Source organism: Aplidium turbinatum, chromosome 1 (assembly GCF_918807975.1).
Source record: "Aplidium turbinatum chromosome 1, kaAplTurb1.1, whole genome shotgun sequence".
NCBI lineage: Eukaryota > Metazoa > Chordata > Ascidiacea > Aplousobranchia > Polyclinidae > Aplidium > Aplidium turbinatum.
Window position 1 is genome coordinate 16,761,616 of NC_137472.1, and position 27,995 is coordinate 16,789,610.

Here is a 27,995-nt window from a genome sequence, read left to right on the forward strand (position 1 = left end):
TCCCAGACTTTCAACGATTGATTATTTATTATAAAACATCAAAAACAAATTTTCCATGGGGTACAGTAACAAAACCAAACTCCTTTTAAAAGAGACAGTATAGCTTTGGTAGAAAGATAATTCTTGAATACCATAGACAGATAATTAATTGATAGCAACTTGATAGAATTGAATTGCATAGTTCAAAAACAATACATAGACCTAAAATAAAAAGTTATCTACACAAATTCGAACGTTTTCGGCAAAACTTTCTGCCCTCGTCAGGAAAATAACTTAATTCATCTAAACAAAACAACAGATATTTGTAAAATGTGAATAATGACTGAAATTAATTACAATCTGCACTGAGATACTTTTAGAAACGGAAGAGATTTTTGCTTGCCAATTCAAATTTTGTAAGCAAGTTTTGAAAATTCAATGATTCATCAAGTCAAATTAGTATTGACAGATTCACTCAACATCTGAAGCTGAAGAAAATTTCGTGAATCGCTCCACAATGTAAAATTTTTCAGTGGCTGCATAGCGTTATATTAATATTAGTAACAACTTCTGCTAGAATAAATCTAAACTCAGGCCGTTTTTCACAAAATTAAATCCAGCTGCTATCTGTCAAATTGCTTTGGCACCTATCTGATAACTTTATTTGTCAAGTATAGCTTATTTTCAGTATGAAATAATTTAGTTAGGCTAAGGTCTATCACGTAGGTGACAGACTAAGCACATGACTCACAAAATCCGTCGTCGATAAAGAAAACTATCATTGCAATACGACCCAAGGTTAATGCGGCACCGCTGCGTTAAAAACGATCTAAAATACATCGATAAAACTCACAATAGCCTTTTTTAAAATGGATTTTTTTTATTTTTGTAAATAAGTCGCCTGAGAAAGTAATAAACTAGCAGAGCGAACTAACCGCAACTTTGTGAAATACACCAGACTCCTTTAATATCACTTAGCCTGTACAGTCAGTGTTAAACTTGGCATAAGCGTGTGATCTTAAAAGAGCGACTATAAATACAGCGCGATAGAACACTTCGAGGATAAAACCAATTCAGAGTAAGCTGACTGGAACAGTAGTAAGAAAACTAGAAACAAAGAGAAGTCTATTGACGAACTGAGATCAAAACTGCAACAACTTGTTATTGTTTCGAATTTTTTTTATTATCAAACTAACAGGTAGGTTGTTTCTGGCCGGACAATTATAGTATTAGCTTACAATTGTAATGAAAGATCATTGGGTATTGCAGGTGGACAGTCAACTGCAGTTTATCACAACACAAAGCAAAAATGAACACAATTTGTTCTTTACATTAAAAACTTAAAGTTTTACCACTGTTAAAATACAAACTTATTGAGAGTATAGGCTACTAGGTTACAGACGCCACACATATGTCATGGGATAGGTTAACAAATATGCGTTATTATTACCGTTATTTATTTCCTTCCGACAAAGCTGTTCATATCCAAAACAACAAGATAATACACAAACTGCAAATGCACGAAGAACCACTTTTGATCTCGTCAGTTCAATTTTAAGAGCTCACTGAACATCTACTGTTACAAATAGGCCTACAATGATCAATGAAGGTTGAAAGAATATTGAAAGTAGCCTATTCAGAATGATAAAAACAATCGAGTTACATCAGGTCTAATATAAAGCGATTTGAAGAGTGAATGCAACGGTTGATAAACGAAAACATGTTTTTCCTTAACTAAGTATCAGACTTTGTTTTTATATTATTAATTTGATATTCACGGGCAGTGACATACGTAACAAGACAATTTTAATGGAAAAACAACCAAACGGTGACGTTGATACGACGTTGGCTATGGGATTACAATGCAGCCTTAACGTTTTGCTTGAATCTTATGATTCATCGTCACAGCTGTGCATGAGATATCTGATATTCTGGAACAGGGTGACACGATGCTTGCTCTCACTGTGATACCCTGCCTGCTTGTCATTGGCTGAAGGGTGTCACGTGAGTGCAGCCGATGTGTCTCACTACTGACATCTTCCGGCTGGGAATCGATACAACTTCAATGTCAGGCTCAGGTTGTCAAAGCCAATATTGTATAATAATTAGACCTGAGTGTCGCTCAAATTTTTTTTTTCGAAATACAACAGAAAAAAACAAACAACAGCGTGTGCGTTTCATAATCATTCCTAACTACAACAGAAGCAAACGGTTACATTATTATATTATTTTTTTGTAGATGAAACGCTATACGACAAACGTGCTAATTGAAAATAGGTTGTGTAGCTGCAGAGCAGAGGTTGAGAACCCGTGGTTAGCGAGCAAGGTGGACATACGCTGCTTGGACTAAAGTAGCGCGCGCTACCGCTACCAATCGATAAAAGTAGTGCGCTACCCGCTACTCAAGTTAATGTAGCGCTCGCTACCGCTACTTTTCTCATGAAACGGACACAGCACTTTGCGACGTCAAAATGACCTTGAAAACAAATGATTGCTATTTCAACGTTGTTACAGAAAACACGTTGTAGGCGAAATTTGTTGTTGAGCATCTTTCAAAAAACACAAACATTTCAAAATGCGAGTCGCTGAGTCCTGCAAGCTTTGGCTTCAAAACGTCTTTTCCAAAGGATGAAAGTCTCTTCATCGCAACATTGGAAGGAATGGCGGTGTTGTATTTAATTGAGAAACGCTTTAAATCGGCCCTGAGAAAGCTCAAGGACTTGCTTCTGCCTGATGAAAGGCCTCAACAATTGGCGCTTTTTTCGGTACCGACGTTTCATGCGGTGGCACTAACACACCAAAAAATTCATCCTCGGAGGCGTGACTGGTGTTGGTGTCACTCTTCTCGGTATCAATCTGGCTTGATGTTTCCAGCAATAGTCGCATAGTTTCTACCTTGATGTTTTCACGCATGTTGCCATAAAAAACTCCAAAACTCAAAATCTCAAAAATCTCCAAAATCGAGTCATTTTTTTAAACTTTAAATTGGAAAGTAGCAGGTAGCGGGTGTGCGACTGAAAGAAATGTAGCGCTTCTCTGCTACATACGAAAAAGTAGTACCGCTACTCATGTACCTGCTAATGCTGTAGATCAGCCGTCGTGCTTTAATTCAAACCTCCAACCGAAAGAGACAATCTAAAATATCGAATACCGGTAAGCACTTTTTGAAATCTTATCGACCAATTAAACCAACTTGCTGCCTTCGCGCATGACTGCATCCACGTGATGTCACCGAGGTTCCTCTAAAGAAGAATTCTTATTGATTTCGTCTTTCAACTGAAAAAGAAAAAAAAAACATTTGCAGGATTTGAATTTCTGCAATGGAAGTGGTCGGAAAATATAGACAAAACATACTGTAAGTAGGCTACGTTTTGTGTCACAAATTCAATTGCTCTGCTTTCTTGTGCGTTAAGTCAAGTCTAGTCTAGTGGCGACCTCTTTCGCTTGATCATGTAATTGTGTCATTTCAATTTGGATCACAGCACCCTATTTCCTGTGGGGGGGGGGTCGGTGGGGACTTGCTCCTTTTCAAAGCAATATCAAAGAACTACGCGATCCACAGCTTTATAATTTCTTGACTTTTCCTAAAAATTATTCAAGTATTTATTCCGCTTTAAATGACGTTGCTATTGTCTATAGTTTTAGAGATATGGCATGATTTTCATAACATACTCTGATATTTTAGCTAGCTAGTAGCTAGCCCTTTTGTTTTCAAATTATACGGATTAATAGGATTACTGAGCGCCGCCGTGCGTGGAACTGCGACGCAGATATCTCATGAGTTGGCTTTGTTGTAAAGCATTCAACCGTAATGAGTGCGCCTTTTGTTTGCAAACTCGAGTTTTGAGTTGCTTTGATTAATCTTTTAATTACATCTGAGTTGCTTTGAAATTATCAGAGAGCATCCGATAAGCTATACTGAAAAAATGTAATTTTACGTTGTTTTCTATGGCGAATACATTTTGTTTCTAACTTATAACAAGAAGCAGTAGGAAAATTCTTGCCAAAACTCTGTTTATCTCATAAAACAAACAGACTGATGTGGTAAGTTTCTTGATTTCTTGTCGGAAAGCAAGGAGTGCGTTCTTGACCCGCCAATAAACTTTTCCATGTACCTGTACACTTATATTCACATGAATGTTGTGAAAATGTTTTATGAAAACGAGAGATTGATGGATATTGAAAAGAACTTGACACAGACTATCTAAACTGCTTGGCTTTTGTGGAAAAACACGCGCAGCTAAATTATTGTGCTTTGACAAGCATTGTGCATTAAGGCGATGTGAAAATCAAAAAATTTTTAAAAATCAAAAATCGAATTATCACACAGGGTGACTATTGCTATGTAGAGTATTTCTGTAAAATTTCACGCAAAAATATTCAGTAACCTTAAACATGTAGTCAATTTTGTCCTTGGCATTCGTTGCCAGCACAGAGTTGCCAGGTACTAATTTTTTGAAGAAAAAAACTTTGATTATTTTTTTTAAATTTAAAAATTTCCAACTTTAACAACCACAACAACAATTACATATGGCGTGACTACTAGTTGCCCTTTCAGGTAAAGGCTGGCGGTGTACGGTAAGATATTAAACAATCACCTGGCAACCCTATTTGGGCTTGGTCAGCAAAAACTGATGATATTAAAGCTTTTTTCACTTCTATGGCAAGAGTAGGAATGCACTGTGCATAAGATGACACTTTGGTTTTGTTGTTGTAATAGGTATTACATAATCACACAACGCGCTGCATTAATATTCGATTGTTTTCGCCGATTTACATTAGTTTTTTGACAGATATACTTACTGTAACTCAACCAATGGCAGCTTACACATCAACCAACCAACTTTATATGTGCTTGTAAAACGTGCACAAACGAATGAAAAATAAAGACAATGAACAAGAAACAGTGGTGAATATCAAAATATATTATACTGCAGCCAATGAAAGAAAGTCAGATTTCGTGTCTGCTTTCGGCAAGACTCTACGGGAAGCAATTCTCGCCCGAATGAAACCATCCCGTCGTTGATGGCCAGCAACACTTCCACAGGCGTTAGTGACTTCCCGAATGAGGCGCTCCACAGCCTGAGTATGGGCAGGAAAATGAGGGCATTCAAATTTTGTGTTTATCAAACCCTTTAGTTCATCCATGGTCAAGTGTGAGGTAAGAATAGACTCCGTAAGCGTGGCATTGTCCCAATCAATTAAAGAGCACAGTGAGTTGGCGTCAAAATTTAATTTTGGTGGGGTAAAAGTGCGGACAGAAACATCACCAGAGTTACTGCCTTTGCGAATATTTTCTAACATGTTCACAGCAAAAGATCGCAGAGCAGGATCATCACTGGATAGCATGGATAGAAGTAGACTCTCGCTGTGAGCATGCCACGATTTCACATAAGGAGAAACAGCTTCCTGAGTAGAAGAAGGAAGAAGACGTAACAGCTGGACTTGGCGGAGTACATGAAACGGGGCGTGCTGAATATGCGGCTTTTCTTTTATGTCAAACCACAGTGGTGCATAATTAGTAACAATGAAAACAACTAAGTTGTAAAGTGCCTCAAAAATTTTTCCCTGGAGGTTATGCGTTGACATGTAGAGATTACAAATTCGGCAAGCCAAGGTAAGCCAGCGGGCATGAGATATAGGACCGGGCTTCAAATGCCTCAAGCTATCATCAATTTTTCCCTCTTTTATTGATTTTACAGCAAGAAGAAGATACCGTTGGTCGGTGGAAAGATCTGCAATAATTTGAGGTAAAGGTCTTAAATTTGGACCTTCAATTGGTTGAAATTTGTCATCCCATTCAAGCTTTTCAACATGATGTAACATTTTTCCAATTGGGCCTTTAAAGGAAGCACTCCCAGAAGTTTCTCCATCAAGCTTTTGGAACAAATGTCGCAGTGGTAGTTCGTTAGTATGTAGCAAGCATACGCTCCAATGCAGGCGATGACCAATATGTCGCTCACATCTGGCAATTATTCCATTGTCTTTGCCAGTATTGACTGCAGTTGAGTCTACTCCTACTACCAACCAGTCTTCAAGGAGATTTTCAGCTTGTAAAAAGTCGAGTATTTCAAAAGCTGTAGGCTCTGCAGCTTTTCCAAGTGGCGTAACATGACCAATATATCGTCCACCCGGTTCACCAACTAACACTATGTGCTCCTGTTTTTTTTTCTTTTGTCGAAAAACACCATCCTCTTCTTCTACTAATAATGTTTCGATTTCCTTTCCATCAAAGAAAATCCCTTCTAATTTTTCCTCTTGCCTTTTCTGTCGATCAAATTGGGTTTCTTGCTTTCGGACCTTTTCTATTTCACGCCGGATCTTGTGTTGGTCTACAATCATAGATGGGTCATCACGTGAAATGAAGCCAACGTCAATAAGTGTTGCTGTTACCAACGCAGCAGCTTCTCTTTGACTTATACCCCATCGCATTACTTCCCTTGCGACTGTTGGAAGTGGCAATCGCATTTGATGTCCTGAAAATTGAACATAACTTGTAGGTTATGTTAATAAGCAATTTACAAAGTAGAATTAAAATTTACAATTGACATAACTTTATTTTTAAACAAAACAATACATTTAAAAATAAATGCATGGTTTACACAAGCGACTAAAGTGGATGTAAAATTAACCTGAAATTAATAAGCTTTGAAAAAGCCATAGAGTTAGCCACAAGGTCTCAGTAAACCCCACCTGCACTACTTTTAGGAGTTACCGGGGCATTGCCACATTCAGATGTACTAGGTGCAGCTAGTTCGAAAGGAGAGTCATTTTCTTCAGCAATTGCTGCGGAAAACTGCTGTTTTTTCCAGTTCTCTTCCTCTATCACTTGTGACTTTTTTGCTGCAGCGAAATCAGCTACTCGCTGTTGTTTGAGGCTCTTGAAAAACAAGTTTTTTGTGTGAATGATAAATGTAAATAACACAAAATAATCCATGTAAATCAATTCAGTTTGTTATTATTTCTGACTGTCATAAGGAAAAACAATAGGCTACATGCCGAACATAACAAATAATACTCTTTCGGACAAATGGTAGCAAAAATCAGTGATAGTCAAGAAAAATCTTCTCGACATAGCACAGCACGACTAGCTTTAGTGAAAGCACGAGCCTGCCTTTACAGACATAGAAATCAGAACATCTGAATCACTTTCCCGCAAGGAAAGGCTTTAGGAAAAGGAAAAATCCTTAAACCAACTACTATCTAGACTTGGTTGCACTACATCTGCAATGGTGAAGTGGGTTGTAGAATTTGTAGTAACCCCATCCTTTTTCTCATATGGCTCCAATCAACAAATGTTGTTAGAAGAGCTACGTTAATGACAACAACTGACCAATTCCAGTAAACAATATGGGACCTGTCTCTGCATGACCCTGTTATCAAAGAATACACTTATACAAGCCTGTGATCGAACAAAAGTTTGGTACATTTCATAGAAAATTACTAGACAAAAAAATGTGAAAATAATGTGAAAAAATGTGAAAAGAACTCACCTTTTTGTAAACTCTCTTTTGAAGCGTTTTCGTTGTCGTTTTGTCAAGAGGCCCAATTTGGTATAACGGTGCTTCTACTCCACGATAACGTTGAGAGAGGAGAAACTTCAATTCTGATTTAGGAATCCGATCTTCATTATGGCAGGTACATGAAATGTGAGCTCCCCATTGGCAAGAGTCCTTACAAATAGATTTATCACAAGCTGATATCACACAACGACATTTCAAAATTTCAAAAAGCTTATCCAATCTGTCATTGAATGTGTTACGCTTTTGGCTTTGAAATCCACTTCGTTGAAAATACAATTGCTGATGATAGGATGCTTTGATTCTACTGGCAATTGAAGATGCAGAAGCAAGGGATAGAGTTGAATTAACACGACGGTATATGATGATAAGGTCACTCGCAACTTTGTTGAAAAGAGAATAATTAGCTTTTTTTCCAGCTTCCTGAAAAAATAATTTGTTGTGAGTGCTCTATCTCTGTAAAAGTGCAATTAATTATTTCAACGCTTTAAGGTTTTGAAAAGTGTCTACTAGTTGGTTATTGTACGGTGTACGGTACTGCTCATTCATGAAAGCTATACCGGTACGGTATATATTAGTATTTTTAGCAACTACCCTTCATCCATATAAAAATACAGGAGTTGGTGTATGTTTTATGCCATTACCAAGCTTAATCAAAATCTGTCAGAGAAAAAGTTACAGTAGTAAAGTACTTCATGATCACCTTCAACAAAGCACAGAATGCAAGAACATCTCGTAGCGTTGGTAAATCAGCAGTGGGAAGCTCCTTGGAGGGTCCAATGACACAAGAGCTTTCCGTGCTTCTTACTCTCTTTTTAGAAGTTTTAGGCATGATTTAACGGTTAGCAATGCTACCCACAAGGTCAGCTTTATGAACTAAAGATAATATGTGAAGAGATTAATGTATTTTATGAAAAAAAAACATAGCCTACATACAGTACGGTACACAGAACTAAGAATTTAAGTGCTGAAAACTTAGTTGTCTGAGCCTTCCGTAATACTATGAACTTTATTAGTGTCATTCTCAAAGCTACATATCAAAAATGCTGAACCACAAACAGCAACTTCACCTGAATAAGCAGTTCTTGTTCCAAGCGACCTGATAGTTACAGACACTGCCTCTTAAGCCTACTTTACACAATTTGGAAAACCTAGCCTTACCTAACTTTGAACCGCAGCCTGAATGATTATTTAACAACCAAGCATAAAATCATAGCAAACATTTCGGCTGAACACAACCTCTTATCTGAATTTTGCAGCCTTATCTTCAGAAATCAGCATCTCAAGCTATAAATCTCTCAGCAGCAGACAGCAATCGCTCGCGCGCGCGTGTGTGCGGCACACAACGCGTTTTCCCTAACTAGCCATTGAGAGCGCGCTGTCTGGATCACGTGGATTGATGCGTTGTGATAGTATTTTTTGTGGAATCACATTGCAAGAATTAGAAAATACTAACCTTAAAACGCTTACATGTTTACGGATACCGGATTTTATTGCATAAAACTTCACAAAAATACTCTACACAACAGTAGTCACCCTGTGTGATAATTCGATTTTGTCCATTCAAATTTCACATCGCCTTATTGTGCATATTGTATCATCACTGAATCTTTACCTAAATGGTAATTTTGCAGTTGCTTGAGAGATTACAAAATTATTTTTACTCTACGAGGATTGAAAAGTTTTGATATATCTCAGCAGAAACACTATTAGGACCAACTCAATAATTTCAAACTTTTCATTCAAATGTTGGTCTTCAAAAGCTTATTTTCACAAAACGGTGTAGGCCTACATCTTTTTCTCCATAAATTTAGACGTTTGTGTCATTTGGAGCAAAGTTGTTTGTTGGGTTGAAAGAATCTGAAATCAATGCCTCGTTTGTGTAACGTATCGTAACGTAATCTATCAGTCAGCGCTTTTGTGCCTTTTTGTTTTCGAATACATTTCCGTGACAAAAGATTGGCTTTTGTAATAACGCCATCAACCATAGAGTTGTATTCTCTGACTGCATCTCAAACGCTATGCCATACTCAGCAATTTTTCTAAAGCATTGTTACACAAAATGCATATCTGACAAAAGAAGGGAAATACGTTGAATTGAATTATATTTATACGGATCGTTTTCCTTGTCCTTGAAAAAAAGAAAGAACGATTTTTATCGTTTGGCATAAAAATATGTATATTGAGGTTCACCTTGGTTTGCATAATGAAAATCACCCCAAAGAATTGCTTGAAGTGATTTTTGCAGCTATTTGATCCTTCGCGATGATATCAATTATAGTTTCCATCAGATGAAACCTGTTCAAACTATTTTTTTAAAACTATGGTTCATTCAAGAATATAATACTTTGTAAATATAGCTTACTTCATTTTTGCGTTTTTACTTCGATTTTTTCACAAGCAAGACTTTACACAAAACAAGTTATTTGCAACGTGAGTTGATTGACCATAGTAGCCTAAATGGACCAAAATGCTGTGGCCAAAACTTGATTACTTTTTATCGAAAATGTTTGCACATTGGAAACAGCAATCACTTTGTTTCAAATCAGCAAATCACTTTTTGTCATTGGTTCAACGTCTGCAGACGTCTAATCTAATATACGACAAAATTGGTTTTCTGGGTCTTCGGTTCGGAAAAACATCATTATGATGTATTGTGACGTGGTCTATCAGCCAGCAGTAGTTTATGCGTCTTTTGTTTTTGGATGTGTGTCAATTACAAAAGATGGTTTTTGCAGTAACGCCATCAACCGCAAACTGCATCTAAAATGCTATTTCAAAATTTGAACAGAAAGAAATCTTCTAATGCGTAATAAATAACTTGACACAAAATGCATGTCCAAAAAATCAGAAAAAAATGTAGAAAATGTTATTTTGCAAATCTAGTTAACAACATGAAAAAAAACACTTCAATCATATTGACACAAACGTGCATTTTTAAAATATCAATAACCTTCAATTTTGCCCAAGGAAAAAGTCAACACTTTAGTGATTTTTTTACGACAATAACATCGGCCTGAAAAATAATTTTTTCTCTTTTTCGTATCGTTATGCCACGACTTTGAGTTTGTCAGGCAGAACGGGAGTTCCATTTGGCAAACGACCTGTTCTATAACCTACCAACACGATTTGACTAAACGATTATTATCACTACATTTTGTCACAACTGTTTGCAAAATTGTTTCATTCAAAGTGATCATTGTTGGTAAGTATTGAAACATTTCACTTTGGAATGCATCGTGACATAGTTTATCAGTAAGGAGTTTTAGACGCTCTTTGTTTTTGGAGTGCATGATGGCCTAAAATGGAACAAGCTCCTATCGAAGCAAGTCACTACCTTTGGATAGGTTGTTGTTCAAATACCACGTGACACCACAGGCTACCTTACTTTTCTGTATTCAACCGCTACCCAGACAGCAAATCAGACACTTTTTACATCGATTCAACGTCTTTAGACGTTGAAATAATGTTAAAAACGAATAAATAGCTTCCTGAGATGTGCTGTGAAATACAAAGTGTTTCTTGATCATGCATAACCAAATTCGACAGTGCGAATGTGAAAAAAAATTTGCTTGATTTAGTTCCAATATCAAGTAATGACAGTACGTTTGAAAAAGTGTATACTATAAACATGTGACTCAAAAAGAACTTGAAATAGTTTTTTTGTGGTGATTTTGTCTCATTCTCTGCAAATGTTGAAACAAAGCAAATTTTTTTTACAATGCTTCCGGCAAAACAACAAGCAAACGCGAGTCGGACGCCAATTACGATTTCATTGAAGCGTGGACGACGTCTCCGCGTAAGAGATTAAAATCCACACAATGGAATTAACCCGTCACACTCAATTATAAGTTAATTACGAAGCAATTTCTCAAGTCAAATAAAAAAATATGACCAACCATCAAATTATTTGATTTTTCAAGTTGCGCTGTTGAACAAATTGCAAAAGAGTTTCGATGTTATGTTGTCAGATAAATTATCTACACCATGTGAAAATTTGATTGATCTATCTTGCGTAGTGTTTGAGTTACACGAGCTCAAAGTGATAGTGTCGAACCGACCCCCCCGTCCGCAAGTCAACTGGCCAAAATACGTCACAGGATAAAGGGTTAAGTAAAATTAAATTTTAAAAAAGGAGAAAATTAAAAAAAAATCTGGCAACACTCAAGATGGAGTCGGTCTGTTATACATTGAGGAGTTGAAGCCGTCTCTTTTTTGGCCGACTCCACAGCCCCGTACAAAGCCTCTGCAAGTGTGCAAAACTGTCAGAAATAAAATAGCAAGGCTTTGTCAGTTCGAGGATAAAATGTCTTCTCCCTGTAAATTGCATTTTTTTAAGTTTTTTTGTATCATATGCAGTGGCTCCGAGAGGGGGGGAAGTCGGGCCAGTTTCCCCCCCAGCAAAACATTGTAAAGGAAAAACGAGTAGTTTTTTGTTTTTGCACTTTTGAGGGGGGCCCATTTTTAGTACTAAAGTAAAAATGTACCAACTAAATAATCAACAAATTCTTAAATGAAGTGCGTAGTTCCAAGTATTTCTCAATCATTGTAAATGTCACTCTCGATGCTTCTCATCAAGAACAAATCATGTACCGGTAGGCGATGCTGAACAGCTTCAAGACGTAAAATCTGAAGCTGAAATGATTTCTGTATCACTGAACGGTTTCGATTGCATTGATAGTTTCAACTTGAAAACTGGTGCTGTTTTAGCTAAGCGGGAACTATTTTTGCTTGACAACTGAACCTTAACTTCAAAATCTGCGTTGGCCAGGCATATAGGATGTTGTATCCAACATAAGTTATGTGGGAAAGTTAAAGGTATCAGTCCAAGCACGATTAAAGAAAGTAAATCCTGTATATTTTTTGTTTATGGATCATCATCATCAGTCATCATCTCCGCCTGCAGCAGACTGCGCATCAACATGAGTTATTTGCTTCCAAGAGTGGCGATTTTGAGCCAGCTCGCCCAGTGTCGTCAAGTTGAGTCCGGTCCATGATTGGATGTTGTCTTGCCATCGTTTTGGTTATCTGCGACGTTTTCTTTTTCCTTCTACTTTTCCTTCTTTGCAAACTTTGCTGATTCCGAATTGTGATCTTTTAGTGTGGCCGAACAGTTTTAAAACTTTTGATTTTATTATTGCTGCAATTGGATGTAATTTTGTCATAGTTAAAAGATCTTCTGTTTTCGTGTGGTCAAGTACCAAGTAGCCTTTTGTTGGTCACGCTTCTCATGATGTGATTTTGGAAGGTAGTGAGTTTTTTTTTATTAGAGTTTTCTGTTTATGGATGTTGTTGCTTAGGCTAAATGTAGTTGGAATTCATAATGTTGCCTACAGACAGCGTTGGTCAAATGTCTTATCATTTTTGGAGTAATTGATTATCTGTAAGCTTGTGGCATCTTTAAAGTTATAGCTTAGTCAGAGGAAAAATTCTGAAAAGTCTAAAGAAGGCTGTCCTATCATCTTGTAAAGAAAATTGACTGCGAGAGGGTAATCAAGGCGTGGTGCAGTCAAACCCAATGCTTTACAGTACCCTTTTGAAATTGAAGCTCTAAAGACGTTTCTTAAATGCATCAAGTTGGAACCAACAAGAGCTTGATTGAAAGCTGAGTCAATGCTGAAGTAGCTTACAAGTTACAACTAGCAGTTTTAAATTTGTGACTGCTTTGCATTATGTGGATTACGGTCCTAAACAAGATTCACTGATGAATTTAATGAAATTAAAGGAAGATGAAGCTGAGAAGAGTAGGCTACTACTCGCAAGCTAAAGTTGCAGTGGCAATTATAAATTTAAAAGAAAACGATTTTCTTTTCCTGAGGACAGAACGCTTTTACAACTCCACTTTACTAGCTGAATCATTCGAAGGAAATGTATTCTACCGTACATTGCAAAGGATTCGATAGGTGTTGGAATTGACAAATCATGAATGTATCAACAAACTCAAACTTATCATCGATGAGTCTGAAGTTCCATGAAAATTTCATCGTATGTCTGCTGTGCAGTTGCGGGCATGTGGACAAATTTAAACCTTTCGTAGGCTACAACAATGACATTTTTCAAGACATTTTGGATGAGTTGGTAGCCTACTTTTGACAGAAAGCCACACAGCAAACTTCGGCTGCAAACTAGAACGAACCACCCCATAATCTCTACACAAGGAATCATTGATTGCAACTTTCGAAAGGTTTTTCCAAATAGTTTTGTTATGATTTTTTTTGTGTTCCGGTAGCTACCTCCAACGGTTGCGCTTTGAGAACGTGGTTTTAGCAATTACTGAAATTTGTAAAAAATTGTTTGCGCTCCAGTAGGCGTATGACTCAAAACCGATTGAAAAGCCTAACTATACATGTTGTGCATCAATTCAGACGTCGCAAAATTTTATCACTTGATGCTGTGATCCTTAATTTTGCATTGCAAAAAATCCAGAAAGGGTTGAATTAAATTAGGGATGTCCAAAGTCCGGCCTGCGGGCCAACTCCGGTCCACGAGACGTTTTTGTATGGCCTGCGCCTGTTATTGTACAATGTGTTATTTTTGGCCTGCAGACACACAAAAATCCTATAAGTTCAACTTGCAGTTTTCCAAAAAATTATTGTGGCTGTTGGCCCGCGAACACTTATTATCAAATCTGGCTCGCGTGGGAAAAAGTTTGGACACTCCTGAATTAAATGCTTGGTTGAACTATTTTCGTTGCCTGTAGGCCTATTGTGTGTTTACAAAGCTTTCTAGACGAAATAGTTTGCCTCAATGGCATTTTGCTGAAAGTGTAATCCAGTGATTATTGATGATGTTTACATTGAACGAAGTTCTTTTCATGCTGAGGAAAGTAGGCTAATTTTAGCTCAACACGAACATGCAACGCAAGATACAAATTAGTTGTATATTTTCTAAAAAATATTATGGGGCCCATTTTTCGTATTGTTTCCCGACCAGTGCTGACTTCTCTCGGAGGCCCTGATCATATGCAATATTATCGCTATATGGCAAGAATTTCACCAATTAATTAACTCACCGTAAATATTTTCTCTAGGACAATGTTGATGTTCTTTCTTCCATTTTTCATACGCTTCTTTTATCTTCCGCGACATTTTGTTTAATCGATAACGAGTTTTAAATCTTTGTAATTTGTCTCGTTTCTGCGCGACAAAAACAATTCTTTTATTTTGGAATTGCCAAGCAGAGGATACTCGGAAAAAACGAAAAAAAATTAAAATAATAGGCTACAAGTTGTGCTCTGACCCACAGAATATAAATTAATTCTACAAAAAAAACTATGAGTGAGGTTGACATGAGTGTTTTTTTAATATTGGCAGTTGACGTTGTACTGCACAAGTCTATAAAATCTGTTTTGCAACCAATAAAGTCTGTTTTGCATACAATTTGGATGTTGACCACCCAAGTATAAAGTAACAATTTACAAACAGATCCTGTTGCTATAACATAAATTATACTGTGAAATTAAGGTCAAGCTGACCTCCCAAGGTAAAACGTTGATTTTAGAGTAAAAGAAAAAAAGTGCATAGACTTAAAATCAGTTGTTCAGAGACCACATACTTTCGATCGTAATGCCTATCTTATCAAAACATAACAATCTGCAGCTTTTTTTTGTGACAAAAGGTACAGCCACTACGTTATTCAAACGTATGATCAGTGCTAAAGTATAATCGGCGGCATAATTAGTTAATAGCCCTGGTTGTCAGTTGAAACGGAATGCTTACCGTTAACGGAACCTCTTCTGTAGCGGATGAGTGCTCATCAGTGCCTTCAGTAATAACTTTTGCGGACCTAAAGACACAGAGCTTGCGATGAGAAAAAATACTAACAAGCTTTCTTTTTTTTTCAGTGAAATCATCAATCAACCAACAACGACGAAAATCAGGCTACGGCTCCATCTATCCGTAAAATAAAAAGTCTGTAAGCCACAAGAAGCCCACTAACCTAAGATGACTGCAGATTACCTTAAAGGAAAAAAATCGATGTCACAAAGTTAATCGAGAACACTGAACGAGTGTAAGAAAATAATTTCCAATTATTTGTATGATGGAGAAGCAGAAATGGGTCATAAAAACCAACATACCCGAGAAACTTATTGAACGGTTGGCACGTCCAATATGGGAGGCCGGTAGACTCAACAAGACTCTCTTCCACAGTATCCTGAAAATCAGGAAAGCTATATGACTTCCAATAATATTACATTTTTTTATAATTCAAGGATTTTTTGGAAGAACAGGCGTACGATGATGTATCATTGCAAGTCCAAACACAGTTGAGCCCTACCTGGCTACATCTCTCCTGTAGTTGTTTTAAAGCGGTGTTGAAAATCTCCATGTTGCGTGTGTGGCTGATTCTGTGTTGGAATTGTGGGTGGCGCTGAAATAGAGCATCGTATGAAAATGCTTTTTTGATGCATTGCATCCACTGACTTCAAAGGTAATTATGACAAAATCATCTACGTACCTAAAACGTCAGTCAGTAACATTTAAATGACTAAAATGAGGCACAGGCACCGGAAAACACGTGCCTCACATGCAAGCAAGTTTAATCGGGATATCTGTACATCTAGTTTATCACTTTCATTTCATAGTCGGTTGTTAAAGGGCGGGAAAACCCAAATTAACTTTTTGCGAGTTTTTTGTTTCAGCGTGATGTCATTGTGTACAACATGCGTTTTAACAAAAAAAAAATCCAAATTTTGTTGCCCTCGTCTCGCTAGGGCCGCTTTTGTTTGATACCCGTTTGCGAGGTCTCGTTGCGCATCAAGCTGTGATTCTGTTCGCTGTGACGTCACAAGGTACATATAGTTGTGGCCAAAAGTTTAAGACCAGACTTGATTTATGACGATTTTTGCATTACTTCAAAATACTGCATCAGATATAAGATGATGCATAAAGATGATGCAACTGAAACAATATATGATGCAGTATTTTGAAGTAATGCAAAAATCGTCATAAATCAAGTCTGGTCTTAAACTTTTGGCCACAACTATATGTACCTTGTGACGTCACAGCGAACAGAATCACAGCTTGATGCGCGCGAGACCTCGCAAACGGGTATCAAACAAAAGCGGCCTTAGCGAGACGAGGGAAACAAAATTTGGATTTTTTTTTTGCTAAAACGCATGTTGTACACAATGACATCACGCTGAAACAAAAAACTCGCAAAAAGTGAATTTGGGTTCCCCGCCCTTTAAGATAAAGCGGCCAAGTGGTCAGAGAGCGGTCGAAGCGATGTCAGTTCGACACTGCGCTAAAGCAGTGTCGCGGTAAAACTGTAGCGCGACAACATTATATTGGGAGCAACTGACTCGATGGCACATGTCCATTTCTGCTTATCGCCAAAATTCGATTTCGTTCCCACAAGTGGGTTTGGCCGATTCTTTACTTGCAGGGATTGCTTTAACTCCTATTCTCCATCTCATCTTCTTCCTTCAGTCCGACGTTGCCTGCCTCATCCATCACAATGGGCACAAACTAGGAGCCATTTAATTATTACGTATATTCACACGCTCGTTAATTTTCATGCAAATTTTACTACTACATATTTCTTTTCTAAACGTACAAGTAGCATGAGTTTATTTTTTATGAAGTAAATCTCAATTGTACTGTAGTGAAGAAACGGAGTTGCAAACATTTTGATCGAGTCCAGCAGTTGTCAAAATCTTACGAGTGTTCGAATAATTGCCTCCATTCTCGTGTACACTTGGTAAAAGTGTGAAAATAAAACCTCCAAGTAAATTATTCAGTGAATACACAAGCAAACCACCTGGAATGCTGGAGCTAACAACGTAGCTACATGGGCCCGCATGAAGCTCGTAGAAGTTGGATATCTTTCCGTAAATTCCAAATATTCGTTAATAACGTCGAAAACATTCGATTCTACGTCTGCAAAACATTCGTGTTGTGAAGCAAGTAGTTTTTGACGTCAATACTGCGTAAAGAACAGTATTCTTACCTTTGAATATCATCGGGTTTGAGAGGTGGCCTTCTGCCACCATTACACCGTCTGCTCCTGTTTCTTCCAAACATCTAGCAATGTCTCCATGGTAACGGATGTTGCCATTTGCAAGCACGGGGATGTTTATGTTGTCTCTTCGTTAAAAAAAACATAAGCAACGTTACTAAAACAACATCAGTTGCTGCTCTTGACAGCTGACCAACGGGTCTTTCGCGGCTCACGACTAATCAGGTTGAATTACTCAATACTAAGCGAACTTTAGCGTTTCCCAATGTTTGGAATGGTATGTTATTGTAATCAGAGATGGGCGTGATCTTGATCTTGAAGATCAATTTTTTTGGTGATCTTGATCTTGATCTAAGATCACTTTTTTTGTGTGATCTTGATCTTAAAGAACAATAAGATTAAGATCACTTTAAAATTGAAGTTTACTTACTAGATAGAGGCATTTTTTTAGAACTCGTACTGTACAAAGTAGTTAGTGGCAACTACTAACATTAAGCCACTTTTAATATGATATGTGTATAACAAAATACGATTTAAAGTCTCAATCTGATCTGGTCAGTGTTGCCATTTCAAAATTGAAAAAGTTTTCTGTGTCGGTCATAATAAAGAAGTCAACTTCCGTGTACTTTATGTTGACGTATAATCATAGGCGTCGACTTTTCAAAAAACCTTGAGGGGCGAGAAAGGTGATGACGTCATAACCATAACGCTATTTTACTCAATTAAAATAGTCTTTGATTAAGCTTTCTGTCTTGTATATATTGACACCTAGGTCGCAAACCGAACTTATTAGAATCGCTGCTTAAAATGATTAGTTTTACGCATGCGGCATACAGTACGCCTAATCGTAAAAATTTTGATATTGTTAGCTCAGTCATAAACAGGCCGATTCATCTCCTTTTCGTGCGAGTGAATTACAACGATCAAGACAGTGAAGTTATTGAAATAAAACGCAAAAAATCATGATCTCAAGCAATGTGGAAACCCGCTATCAGTTTTATTAACCTCGTTTTGCTAATTACGTACTTACCTTCAAAGCGTTAACAACGGCGAAGTGTTTTCTCTTCTGTTTTTTATCGAAAGTCTGTATAGTCTTTTATCGAATATCGTATATACTCGAGTACATAGGCGTCGAAATAGGGAGGGCAGGGTGGGCGACGCCCACCCTGCCGTGAAACGAGGGTGGGCAAAATATGTTTCGCCCACCCTGTTTTCATGCCACTTATGAAGTATTCGTTACAACTATTTTCGTTTTTCTTAAACGCTGGACTATCCAACCAACTGCAGCGCAACTTCTTGTTTTTCGCTATGTCTCTCGCTAGGTATCCGACAGAACAAAGCAATTCCGTAACAACGCTGCGTGGAAAAACGGCGGTACGCACTGCATTGTTGTTGCTACGGCAACTGCCACAGTTGGCAATTCCTGGTGAGAGAAAGCCACGTTTGATCTTTTCTCCAAATTTGCGTCGGCAATTTGATCTTTTCTCCGAATGGTCTCACTTTCGTTACGTCACAATCAAACTTCAGTTCCCGGTCAGCGTAAGGGAATGTGAATATGACATCATAATGAACATGACAATAAAATAACCGACACAAACTAAAGACGTACTAAAAACAATCGCTTTTACAAATGCGGCAAATCCGAAGGCACCACTTTAAAGATAACAGGTCACGAGTCACGCGCTTTTTAGGTCGCAAAGGAAAAAGAAGTTTGTTTAGTTTAGCAGCGCTCATAAGATCGCAAGATGCAAGAATGACAACATCCAACCTATTAAAGCTTAATTGCTGCAGCGACGCTAAACGCAGTCTTTGCGAGAAAGACTAACCACACTTTTCGAAATTAGCGTCGGCAATTGCCGACGTGATTGTAAGGACAACAAGATTACAAGAAAAAACTAGTTTTCTTAGACTACACCAGACTAGAATGTTGATTCAATCTTACTATTGCTGGATGTTTTATTTAGGTTATTTCCTACTTCGCCGGCGCTTAGACATGTGCCCAGCTGGGAGAATCTTTTATAAAAATATCACCCTATAATTCAGGCCTCGAAACTGAAGGCGGCCATCGCCGCGATTAACCTACAAAAACCGACATATTGTCCGCCGGGTCTCGCCCTTCCGTCAGCCGCATTTGTCCGCCATGAAGTTCCGAGAAAATTTTACACAAGCGGCCTTGTAAATTAAAGTAGTAGTACTTTGCCACTTATAATCACAAAGGACTAGAAAAGAGTTAAAGCACTCGATAAATCACAATACACCCTGTATATGCTTGAATTGTTAACCTTATTGAGTGATCAAGCAGCTGATGTCTCACGATAAGCTGGATGCAAGTGACACCACAATACACCTTATTAATGCGATAAATTCAGTCTTCGAAATTAGCGTCGGCAAATGGCGCATTAGCGTCGGCAATAAAAATGCCGAGGCCACACGAGCGCTTGTAACGTTAGGGTTAAACATTCCTCCCAGTCGTTATGGCACAGCATAGATTTGTTCCCTAGTCAACACCCTGATTGATCTTTATGAAAAAAAAAGAGGCCTGTGGAGTGGTATCAAAGCCCGAAAGCCGCAAAACGTGGACGCTTCATTGCGAACGGCAAAGACGGTATAGATTTACAGCCAAGCGATGAGCCTCTTGATGTGTCTGATTCCAGTGATGACGCGACAACCTCGTGCTCCGATACAGCATCTGATGATTCCGATTCTGACAACTAGTTCTTTATCAAACAGACTTTGTGTTGTTCGCAGTATCCCAATTGTGCCGAAATTATGTTAGTGTATACGTAAATCGAGGCAATTTTCTCGCAGGGAGCTATTAATTTGTTACCTGTACCTGGTTGAGCAATTGACGTTATTTTATGATAATTCAACGTTGCTAGATGTCGAATTAATGTAAAACAAACGTAACTTTCTTATTGAGCATTGTTGTTACGCAATATAACCGAGCGGAAAAATTAAATCGATTTGTGCTGACTCGAACGTTGAATCAACCCAAAATTAACTTACTTTTCCCCGTGAGTTATTCAACGTGAATTCCTGCAACAGCGTGCCACGTGCGTATCTTGTAGCTCGCTTTATCGCTACTTTTGGCATTATTACATCACAACAAATCAAACAGTGCGGTCGTGATAGACTACTCTAGTATATTTTTCGTTTCTGCCGAAGTAAAAATGTGCTAATTTCGAAGACTGTATGTTGATGCGTGTCGAAGTTCCGATGGCCGCCATGTGCTTGTGATTGGCCGCCGAACAGCTTGCTTCAGTCGGACACGTTTGGCCGCCGGAAAAAAAAAGTTGTATCAAGGCTTGCTATTTGTATTGATTTAACTCCAGTAGACGTCAAATTATTGTAAGCATCTACTCCTTGTTGCGCCTCGCTTTCCGTTATCTCGTCCAGCTGATATAGCATCTGATGATACCGATTCTGACTAGTTCATCAAACAAACTTTGGGTTGCTCGCAGTGTCCCAATTGTGCCGAAATTATGTTGGCTTATAAGCTTACGTAAATCGAGGCGATCTTCTCGCAGGGAGCTATTAATATGTTACCTGTACCTGGTTGAGTAATTAACGTTATTTTATGATAATTCAACATCGCTAGATGTCGAATTAATGTAAAACAAACGTAAATTTCTTATTGGGCATTGTTGTTACGCAATATAACCCGCCGGAAAAATTAAATCGATTTGTGCTGACTCGAACGTTGAATCAACCCAAAATTAACTTACTTTCCCCTCCCGGTGAGTTTTTTAACGTGAATTACCGTAACAGCGTGCGTATCGCGTTGCTCGCTTTATCACTACTTTTGGTATTATTACATCACAACAAATCAAACAATGCGTTCGTAATAGACTACTCTAGTATATTTTTCGCTTCTCGTTTTACATGTTTTAGTACAATCTTTTCCTAATAAATATTCACAGTAATTGCCGAGGCAATTTCAAATTTTGCCGTTTGGCCTCGGCAACGTTTTTGCCGAAGTAAAAATATGCTCATTTCGAAGACTGAACCATTGCGAATTTGCAAACATACACATTCAATGAAATCTGTTTGAAAACTCTCGCCCACCCAGAATTCCTCTCTTCTAAGAAAAAATCGACGCCTATGCTCGAGTATAGGTCGAGATGTTTGCAAGTGATTTTCACCTCAAAAAGACAGGTTCGACTTATACACGGACAAGCTGTTGTCTCCAGCTCGGCAGTTTTCAAAATGAACGTATTTTGCTGCGGCAAAATCATTGCCGACATAGATTACGGAGTGTGAAATGGCGTCGGCTTAAGTTTAACAGTTTCGAATACGTTTATTTGCAAAGATTCTAACTTAATTTTCAAATTTAATGATTTCTTGCCAATTCTAAACTTTATGCACTTGTTGAGCAATATGCAAAGCTCACGAGACAAAACAGCAGAAAGAGCTGTTTTAAGAGATCAATTTTTTTATTTTTGCGTGTAGGATATAATCGTTCTTATTACGTAACATTCCATGATCGTTGAAGTCGATGTCAAACCTCAGCGGCCGCATAAAACCATGAAGTCAGGTTGGCTGGGTGATAATAGCGGTAAGAAACGTCGTTAATGCAGGCAATACCTGCGACCAAGACCATTAAACATCGTTTCTTTTATCGGTTTTCAATTTTGTTCTCACACATTGCGAACAAAACAATGCGTTCTGTTGAATTATAATTGATCTCACAGCGGGAAGACCTCGTTGAAAATAGGTCGTCTAATTTAGCTGGTTTACTTAATATTGCCGTGAGTAGTTACGTGACTATTCCAGCAGCGTAAGTTACTCTCCGCTCTACTTTGAAATTTCCATTCCGTATGATTTCCCAGCTGTATTTACGTAATTGTTCGTTGTGTCGTAGTTTCAACTCGATAAAGTTTGCTAAAATCGATTTCATGTTTGAAGTCACAAAAAATCTAACGGACGTTTGGATAACTCGTGAAATGAGAATGTGCATTTAACCTCGCATTCGCTTTTTCCTTACCACGCGTTTTGACTTTGAAGTTGCACCTCACGCGCGGGATGATAAGAAGTGTGTGACTGTGAGCGTGCGTGCCGTGCGCGTCTCAGTACTGTAGTAATTCGCGTTCCAGAGAAAGCCATGCGATCAGCTGCTGATTTTCGCTTTCGGCATTCTTTAAGTCCGTTTAAATGATCTAAATCTCTTGCGAAGTATTTTATCTTTGAAACACCACTTGTAATAGCCATTTTCGTTGCCCCTCAACCATAAATTTACGGGGGGCGCCACCCCCCAGCCTCCCCGGAAGTCGGCGCGTATGCGTATAATAAAAGGATTTAACTTTGTTCACAATTTCCATGTGTAAATTTAAGAAATGTTTGACCCACTTTCTTTGACCCAATTTTAGATGTTTTAAAAGTCTAGAATGGCGCAGTTAAAAATCTGGACTCTAGCCGACTTTGGTCATGTAAAGTGGTTTATTGCAGCAAATCAACCAGACCAAGATTTGTTTAGGGTCTGAGTATGGAGCGGTTTGTCTGTCCACAAACCTCTGAACTTTTTTGATAGCAGACAACAGTATCATTATCAAGATTGCCAGATGGATAAATGGTGCAATAAACATTGACATAATATAGTGAAAGTTAAAACTACTTAGTAACACCATGTAACACGTATAAAAACTCCCACATGAACCAGACAAAAATTTGGTAAACATGATGCAGCTTAAAATTGTTTTTATTTTTTTATTATAAATAAAAAGTAGGCTATAAAACTAATTGCAAATTTTGCGACTTTTTCAGTACTACTGTAATTAACCTCGGCCTTGGGTGTGACGTTGCGATTCTACGCAAACTACGTCAACAATTGATAGGCCTTATAGCAACAGTCACTAACTTATTGCAATTCTTAGACCAGGGATCGAGTAGTTAAAAGTAAAAGTTAGCAATACCAACTACATACCTTTACCCAAGTTGCTTATAGTAATTATTTTTTGCAACATCATTGATCAAAAACTTCTTTTTTTTTCAATACACAAAAAGTGATCTTAAAAGTGATCTTGATCTTCAAGATCACATAGTTTGGTGATCTTGATCTTGCCCATCTCTGATTGTGTAATGTACGTTTAATGCGGCGGGATGGCGCAACGGATAAGACGTTGGCTTTCCAATTAAGCGAAGCTGGTTGTTGAAAACACCAGTCACCTCTACTTAGGGTGTAATAGATTGGGTGGGCATAATTGCTGCAGAAAAAGCGACCGAGAGAAAGGAACTGGCCACCCTACTCTCCTTAGTGCCGAAGGCTTAGTACAATGAGAACCTTATATTCTTATATGTACGATACATAATGTACGGGTACATAATGTACCCAAAACTTGAATCAAGTATGAGACTACCATTATCTTACTACAAAATATGATTGGCAAATGAAGTTATTTCTCTTGAGAACTTGTTATCTGGTAGAAAGGATCTACGCGACTTGTTTAAAAATGGCCTCGAAAGTTGGAATTTTTGCCTTTTGATTTACTTAATCAAATAGTGTGCCGACGTACGAACGAAAACAAGGATTTTCTATTCTTGCCCAAATAAAAACGACAATAAAAAAAGAACTGGATGGCAAATACCGCTTATAAAAAAACATACACTGAATTGCATTTACAAACTTCCCATTTAGTTTTTGGAGACAATACATAAATTGACATTGGTGAAATTTTACACCACAGCCTAGGTCATTTCAATCTTTTTGTTTGAAATGCCATTTTTTCAAGAAAAAAAAAGGCATTTGAAATATAAAGTGCAACAGGTGAGTGGTGGGCTGGTGGCTTGATAAAGCAAGTGACAGGTGAGATTTAAAACTAATACTGACTATGCAATTTCTTTTTCTGCAAGCAAAAATAATGAGTCTGAATGATAACTGATAATAATGAGCCTGTTGCGTTGTCGGTATAATGTACAATTGGAAAAGTATAGTTGCTACAAACAGTTTTAGCAATTGGTGAAGGAACAGTAGGCAATTAAACTGAACGGCATTTCAATATCATCATCTATACAGTTCTAGTTCAGCAAAAGCCATCACTCACTTAACAGCCTTTATCTGACTCCAATCAGCAAGACCAGCCTTTTCTTGCTTTTGGTCTCTCGTCCTTCCATGGACAGCAAGAAGACGACATCCAGCTTCTTCCAACATCTTCACATATTCAATTGTCTGTGCCACCTGTCAGCCAAATACAGTAGGCTAAGCTTGCTTTCACGACGTCAAACACCAGCAGTAGCGGTAAGCAAAATCTGCAAAATGTGGCAAATCAGGCCGCATCTCCAGGTGGCCATGGCTAAGCTTACTTTTATGACATGTGTATTTAGAATTGCCACGTGTCGTACGATATGATGTTGCTGACATTGACATTTCCCTATTGTTTATTAAACATTCACCAATCGATGTCAAACAAAACAAAATATTTTTATTTGCCCTTGTAATTTCATTCGAATCTTGGTTTTGCTAAATTTTATACTTAAAAAAAAAAATTCTCACTGAAAAAGCTTGGTCAAGTTCAACATGTTTGGTCAACAAATCTTTTTTATCAATGTAGATAAAACTGTAAATCTACGAGAAAATAGCTCGCAAACCAGAAGGGCTGTTTCTATTGATACATAAGTTCTAGAGCTTCCCAGTCAATCAATGTTGGCAAACCTCGGAAAATATTCTTATTTTGGCAGATATTTCGACATTTACATGACGACGTGTTTCGGATATCATGTCATGTACTAGCTCCCAATCATCTTGAAGATAAGCACCAAAGTACCCTGCAAACATGAAGAATTATGATCAAAGAGCAACTACGGCAAAAAACTTTAAATATGATCGCAAGCCATCTAGTTACTCATTATTAGTCATATAGTGTTCACTGTTTAAGAGTCGGGTAAATTCAGTTTCTTGAAAAACAGATAGTCTATATATCATCGATAGCTATGATTAAGATAAAAAAAATTAATGGAGAAGGATTTGAAGTACACTTGTTACATAAATTTTGCTGAATTATAATTACGGTAACCGACTTCTCCTCTATGGTAGAAAGGAAAGTAGGTTTGTGATTAGTTATCGTTCAAAGAAGTTACCATTCAAAGAAGTTACCGTTCAAAAAAGTTTAGCCTATGTAACTTATCAGTTGAAAAGTCTTGTAGTTTTGTTATTTTCACAGCAATTTAAAGTATTGTGGAAAGGCTATGAAAGCAACACACACTTAAGACATGGTGTGTAGACCTTCATCTAAACATGGGAATTTCTTTACCAAATAGCTTTTTACTCAAAACCACGTCAGAAGAGATTTAGCATCATATTATTAAAACAAATATGTTGCAATAAAGTAAATAATCTTATTGGAAATTCTAACCACTGTAGCCAACTTAAAATATATTCACACCAATGAAAAACAGTCCGGATATTAAATATGGTGGTGCTAGGGGGGTCGACAGTAGCCTAGACATACACGTTTTGTTTAAAACAGACTTACTCCTACGTGGCATGTCAACTACAAACGTATGAGTAGCTGGCAAAGACATTATGAATTTCCATACCACCTAGGGCGAGGCTATACTTTCTATTTATCACTTTTTTGTTTTGCCACAGTAGACATTTGTATAGCTATGTCACCACAAAGCAGGTCATTTTTCATCAAAGTTTAAACAAAAGAACACAGCAAGACAGCAGTGATTAGGAAGAAATCTTTGCAAAAAGTCACATGTAAACACTTTGAATGATTTAAGGTGTCAATTTCAGTAGGGGGCTATCTCCAATACAACTGAGCTATGGACATTAACAACCAAAGTAAATGTACATACTCATCGTGCTAACAGTTTAACCAGCTGCTTTAATTTATGTAATCTTGAGAAACAAAGACATACCGTATATAATTATATATAGTTCTGTATAAAGTTATTCTTTGAAGTATGTCTATACATTACCACCATTCACCAACTGATGATAAGTAGATGTAAGCGATAGTGTACATATAAAGCTGGTTTTTAGACTGGCATGATGAATTTCATTAATGAAAACATCACAATTAAGTCATTTGACAAAACAATGTCAAAATAAAAACTACATCACAGAAGTAGTTTCAAGCTAATTCTCTGACCCAACTGAGCAATAACTTGTGGGCAACCCAAGTTTAGATCAATTCCGTCGCAGTATCTTTCAACTAAAAGTGAAGCTTTAATTAAATCTTCGACAGAATTGGCGCAGAACTGCACAATGAGAGGCCGGTCATGTTCACAAGTTAAATCTTGCAAAACCTGTAAAAAAATAAATAAAAATTCAAGAAACACTGCTTTGAAAAACTATGTTCAATATTGTTTTAAGCTTTGATGAGATGACATTTAAATAATTATTTTAAAACACATACATTTTGAAGCTCCAATGGACATATTGGTAAGACACCTATGTATTTTTTTTAAATTAAAAAGAAAATGAAAAATTGGGTTATAGCGATTCCAAGGGAGTTCAATTTATCAAGAACAAGTTGCCGGAATGCCGGTGGTTTGAAGTGAAATTCGCAACAGCAAGGGAGATATTTGACTTCATAAATTGGTGTTTCAGAGTTTCACTTTACCTGATTCTAGTGTTACATTCTTAAACCTGCTTTTCTCAATTTGGTAAAAACTGCGTATGTGATGAGCGTCAAACACTAATTTCTCAGTCATTTCTACAGCTTTTGGTTTGAAAATTTCAATTTAGTTGCATTATATAATATTTCAGGGCAGTAAGTAGTGATTTTGGATAAAACTGTATATATACGTTTTTCAAAACTTTTGCTTTATACGGTATGTTAACCAGTCGAAACGTTTTCTTTGGTTTCTACAAATATTTCAATAAAAAATTTTCTATAAACATTTTTTGATTTCCTTAACTAGTACCTTAGTTCTAACCTGGATAATCAATCATTCGTTGTATAAAAATTTACATGAACTTGAAGGGGTGGTTACGGAGATAAACATGTTTGAAAAATACCCCTCTTAGGCCACATAACAGTCATTTTTTAGGCGAAATGGGGTACAGTTAAAATTTATTTTTTAACAAAACCAAACCAAATAAGCAGATTTGTGAAGTTTAATGGTTCTACTAAAAATAACACAAAAAATAGAAAATTCATAATCAAGGTGACCTACCTTAACAAAGGTACTTTGCATTACAATTTTTATAAGCTATTTGTTTCAACAACCAAATGATAGAATTTGATGATAGTTACTTATATTATTAACAAACAATAAAATTGATATATGATACATATATACAATAAATTTGTTAAAAAAAACAACAGTTTATTTGCTTTCATATTGTTTTTATTGTTACTTTAACATTAAGATTGTTGTAAATCAAATCTGTTAATGAGACAAATAAAAATGACACTTGAAGTTTTCTTTACAAGTTCTATTGTAAACTAACAGTGAAATTTATAAAATATAAAGTTTTACTTCATTGCAATAATCTTTATCCCAAGCCATCTTATGTGCACTGTGCATTGGGGTGTAACACAGGTCAGCACCGTTTTTACGAGCCATCATTCTCCATGCCATTTCACTTTG

General features: G+C 37.2%; 1 protein-coding gene across 1 annotated transcript; it reads right to left on the reverse strand.

Annotated features, from left to right (window-relative positions):
* Window positions 1-14: 14 nt before the first annotated feature.
* Window positions 15-27,995, reverse strand: LOC145774133 (tRNA-dihydrouridine(16/17) synthase [NAD(P)(+)]-like). Its single transcript, XM_082585295.1, has 11 exons — window positions 27,885-27,995; window positions 26,549-26,705; window positions 25,105-25,217; window positions 24,497-24,630; window positions 17,451-17,587; window positions 17,262-17,380; window positions 15,777-15,869; window positions 15,577-15,653; window positions 15,218-15,284; window positions 14,512-14,635; window positions 15-3,255 (listed from the first exon to the last, which is right to left on the reverse strand). The coding sequence occupies exons 1-11, from the start codon at window positions 27,984-27,986 to the stop codon at window positions 3,236-3,238; spliced, it is 1,143 nt and encodes a 380-aa protein (XP_082441421.1). The 5' UTR covers window positions 27,987-27,995; the 3' UTR covers window positions 15-3,235.

Excerpts from the sequence above, each read along its gene's own strand:
- LOC145774133 (XM_082585295.1), bottom strand. The coding sequence starts at position 27,986 with ATGGCATGGAGAATGATGGCTCGTAAAAACGGTGCTGACCTGTGTTAC. Across the intron at positions 15,870-17,261 it reads TGTTAGCTCCAGCATTCCAG|CGCCACCCACAATTCCAACA; the intron begins GTGGTTTGCTTG and ends GCTCTATTTCAG. Across the intron at positions 14,636-15,217 it reads CAGAAGAGGTTCCGTTAACG|AAACGAGACAAATTACAAAG; the intron begins GTAAGCATTCCG and ends TTTGTCGCGCAG.